The sequence below is a fragment of the Hipposideros armiger genome, unplaced genomic scaffold (assembly GCF_001890085.2).
Source record: "Hipposideros armiger isolate ML-2016 unplaced genomic scaffold, ASM189008v1 scaffold_781, whole genome shotgun sequence".
NCBI classification, from domain to species: Eukaryota; Metazoa; Chordata; class Mammalia; order Chiroptera; family Hipposideridae; genus Hipposideros; species Hipposideros armiger.
The window spans coordinates 464036-467957 of NW_017732131.1; the positions used below are offsets into that span (position 1 = coordinate 464036).

The following is a 3922-nucleotide window of genomic DNA, read 5'->3' on the forward strand; positions in this document are numbered from 1 at the left end:
GCTGGCTGCTGGCTACACACGGTAGCCCATGGCAACCCACTGCAGCAGGGGCTGCAGCCTACGCCATCGACTGCAACTCAGAGCAGCCCAGCTCCAGGTTGAGCTATAGAGGGCAGTGTCACGGACCCTCATTTGTGGGATCTGAGCCAGGGTTCTCTGGAGTCCCAAGCCAGCTCTTAACCAATGCGCCACTCGGCTGGCCCTGTAGTTTTCAGATAAAAGGGTCTATAAGTCTCTATTAAGTTAATCATCTAATGTGACATTCAAGGCCGGCCCTGCTTGCAACTGTTTAAACAACTAACAACATCTCTTAGCCCATGGACCATAGTTTGCCAATTTCAAAGAAAGAACAGTAAGTTTGGGGGAGGTGGCTGGTAGGACTTTTCCTATCAGATTTGAAAATTTCTTATAGTACTCTCAGAGTTTGTGATACTGACATAGGCATACAACACAGATAAACAGAACAAAACAGAGAGCCCCAAATACTTTAATATGTATATAAAAAACCAGTATTGACAGAGATGGCAGTATAGTCATTGAAGGAGGAATGAACTGTCCAATAAGTGGGGTGGGGACAATTGCTTATTAGATTTTCCATCTCTCACACTAACCAAAAGTAAATTGTGAGTGGATTTGAAGACAGAATAAAATGCAGAACTTGAAAATGCTATTAGGGGAATGTAAAAAAATATCTTTATTACCTTGGAATATAGAGGATTTCTTCAAATACAAAAAGCACAAAGCAAAAAGAAAAAATGATAATTGTGATTATACTATATATATATAAAAATCTTTTTTTTCACTATAAGAATCCATCAATAAAGTTTATAGACTAACAATTGACTGGGAGAAGATATTTTCAAGACACATCAATGAGAAAAAGACAAATATCTCAGAAGAAAAAAATAGCAAAGCAAATGAACAAATTACAGAAGTAGAAACCCAAATAGCCTATAAACGTATGAAAAGGTGCTGAACTTCACAAGCAATCAGGGAAATAAAAATTAAAGAAACTGTAAAATATAATTTCATACCTAACAGTTCAGCCAACATTTTAATCTCACAATACTAAGTCCTGAGAAGAATGTGGATAAATGAGGACAAGACTGCTTGTGGAAGTCAAACAGACAAACAAAGCCCCAACCCCTATTATTCTAGTCCCCTGAAAGGGCCGTTCTAGCTTTCTCTTGGGAAACACAACTGGAAGGAAATGCAGAGTTGTTCTGTAGACATCCTTGCTCTTTGCCCTTGTTCTTTTTTCTTGTGTTTCCACCTCTGGGTACGAAAGAGAAAGAACTGATTCTCTTTCCCCGTTTGCTCTCCTACAGGTCTGACTACCTTGCCATCCCATCAGAGAACAAAGAGAACTCTGTGGTGCCGGTAGAGGAATAGAAGGGGTGTGACTCGAGGTGATGTGTAGGGAAGGGGGAGGGAAAGGTGGGTAAGGATGGCAGGTTGTACAAGTGACTTTGTCGCCCACAACCGAAGTGACTTTAAATTTAGTCCCTGGATTAATTTCTGCCCTACCTAATTTCCCACCCTCAGGATAGTTCTTTAAGTTGAAGTCCCAAGTCACAAAGCTCTGTGTGATGTCAAGCCCTTCAGAAAGTGACTTGCTTTGGCTTGAGTGTTGGGGCAACTTGAACTCCACACCCATAGTGACAAAGGCATAGTAATTCTCCCACCTCCTTTTGAAGGATCATGGATTTGGTCAGAGTTTTTGGCTGGACTGGAAATTCTTAGTGGTTTGTTTTATCGTTGGTAGGTGGCCTGAACACTGAGGGACTCAATGTCCCAAGTTCAGTGATGTCAACAGCATCAGGAGAGTGCCTCAGAGGCCACATCACTTCCCTTCATGCATCCATTCTTCAATTTATTCATCATACATCCCCTCACCTGACTTCCTGATTCCGTCAGACCTCTACATACCATAAGACTTAGCCAGTACTGAGGAGCCAACATTTCTACACAGATTCAATCTCACCCTGTCCTAGCTTTCAAGCAAGCAGCTCCCATGCCAACTGGACTTCTCTCCTGTGTTACAAGTGACTTTGAACAAGTGCTGGGGATGGGCACATCGCTCTGCTCCTTACTAGCTGGAACTGGCTCATTCTCCATTGCTGCAAGTGGATGGATGTCTTCATGGAAAGAAGCAGGAGTGATTAGTGTGAGTTAAAGTAAGAGTGCCGTGAAGTTGGATTTTTTTGAAGTCAGTTTTTCCAAGTTCTTGGCCCACTTGACTAGAGCATTAGAGCAAAGCATGCTTTTCTAGGTTCTCTAGTAATAAAAGTTCATTCAGCATGGACTAAAATGTTCTCTGGAGCTAGATCCTGTTAGGACTCTAAGGCCTAGATTAGTCTCAGTCCTTTAAGAAGCCAAGCACAGCAGACTTGGGAAGGACTGAACAATTTAAGTGGCTCTTAAAAGTCATACATGTTCATGATCCTACTGGGGTAAGGTATTTATGTCCCTGCCACCCCACCCCCTATCCCCAAGTGAACACACCACTCAAGACAGTTGTTTTCCTGCAGGCACTGGAACTGCAATTCCTGTTCTTCCTCTCAAAATTTTTGTGGATCAGTATTATTACTATGTTACAGGAGGCAACCGAAATTCAGACAAGTCTCAACTGACTTCAGGGGATAAACTGGAGCAGATATAAGCCTTAGGTGCTGCCTAGGTTAAACGTCCCAAGATGGATAATTTAGTTTTTGAAAACTTTGACATTGAGATTGGCTGTGGCCATGCCTCCTTCACAAGCACACATCGGGGTGGATTGCCTGGCTGAGGTTAACTCTGATTGATTCTGATAATGAGAAATTGGCTGGAAAGGCAGAGAAAGACATGAAGTAGACTTGAAGAACTTCCTTAGTGAAAGGATTTGTGAATCTGAAACATCCTCCAGAAGAATGCATCTGGGAATGACATTTAAGAAACATGCTCATTTGTCTGAGATGGATGAGGAAATGTGTGAAGTGATAGGGGAGGGAAGGGCTAGGTGGCTTCCAAATATTTCACCTGTGAACCCACAATGTCTGGAGTTTTCTTCTAGATTTTCAGAGAGCCGATGAACACTGGAAAAATCTTAGTCAAAATCTCATGTTTCATTTTAATTGAGTGATTGGTCCAAGTTTGATGTCCTTCAGTGATGAGAAGTGAGGAAGGTGCTTTACAGATTTTGAGATGAAAGTGACTGAGATTTGATGAACGAGATGTCCCTCAGATCTTGGGGAATTTATGGGGAAAGATCATACTCTGTTGGCTTTGGGCCTCACCTGAAAAGCTCATTTTTTCATTTCTCCCATCCTTGGTTAAGTACTCGAAACAAGTCCTTATTCACGTATTCAAGAGTCCGATTTTATTAAAGAAAATAATTTCAATAAATTCAAGGCCCTTTTCATTGGTAATTTCCCACATAATCCCTCCAAAATTTGGGGCAGAATATAGATTTTTCTTACTTTATAGTTAGGAAAATAGGCCTGAATAATTAAGAAGTTTTTCCAGTCTCTTGGCTGGTTGATGACAGAGCTTGTAGCAGAAGAGAGCTACTTACTTCCATTCCACTTTCCTTTTGGTTCCAATAGGCATTGCATCTAACTTTTTTTTTTTTAAGATTTTATTGGGGGAATTGGGAAGGGGAACAGACAAGTTGTTCTTTTGGTTCTTCAGTCTAGTTGTGGAGGACATTACTTCACTGGCCCATGTTGGTATTATCATCGCGTTCTTCCCGGGTGAGGCAGTCGCTCACCGGCCATTGGACGGCTGCTCCCGGTGGCTCTTGGCAGCTCACAAAAACTCATGCCGGCTGCCTGCCAGCCTCACTGCAGCCTACACTGTCGCCAGCCACTCACGGCAGCCCAGCTCCAGGCCGAGCTGTTGTTTACCATCTTAGTGGTAGAGGGCACAGTGTCACTGGCTCTGT

General features: G+C 42.5%; 1 protein-coding gene across 5 annotated transcripts in view; it reads left to right on the forward strand.

Annotated features, from left to right (window-relative positions):
• The window catches only part of SCN3B (sodium voltage-gated channel beta subunit 3), a 27810-nt gene extending 24169 nt beyond the window's left edge, over nt 1-3641 (forward strand). For 4 of the 5 annotated variants that reach the window (XM_019628312.1, XM_019628315.1, XM_019628316.1 and 1 more), the window contains one exon: nt 1329-3641. In XM_019628312.1, the coding sequence (XP_019483857.1) occupies nt 1329-1392 (64 nt within the window). In that variant the 3' untranslated portion in view covers nt 1393-3641. The remainder of the gene's footprint in view (nt 1-1328) is intronic. The other variant, XM_019628313.1, reaches the window with a different exon arrangement.
• Nucleotides 3642-3922: the final 281 nt, after the last annotated feature.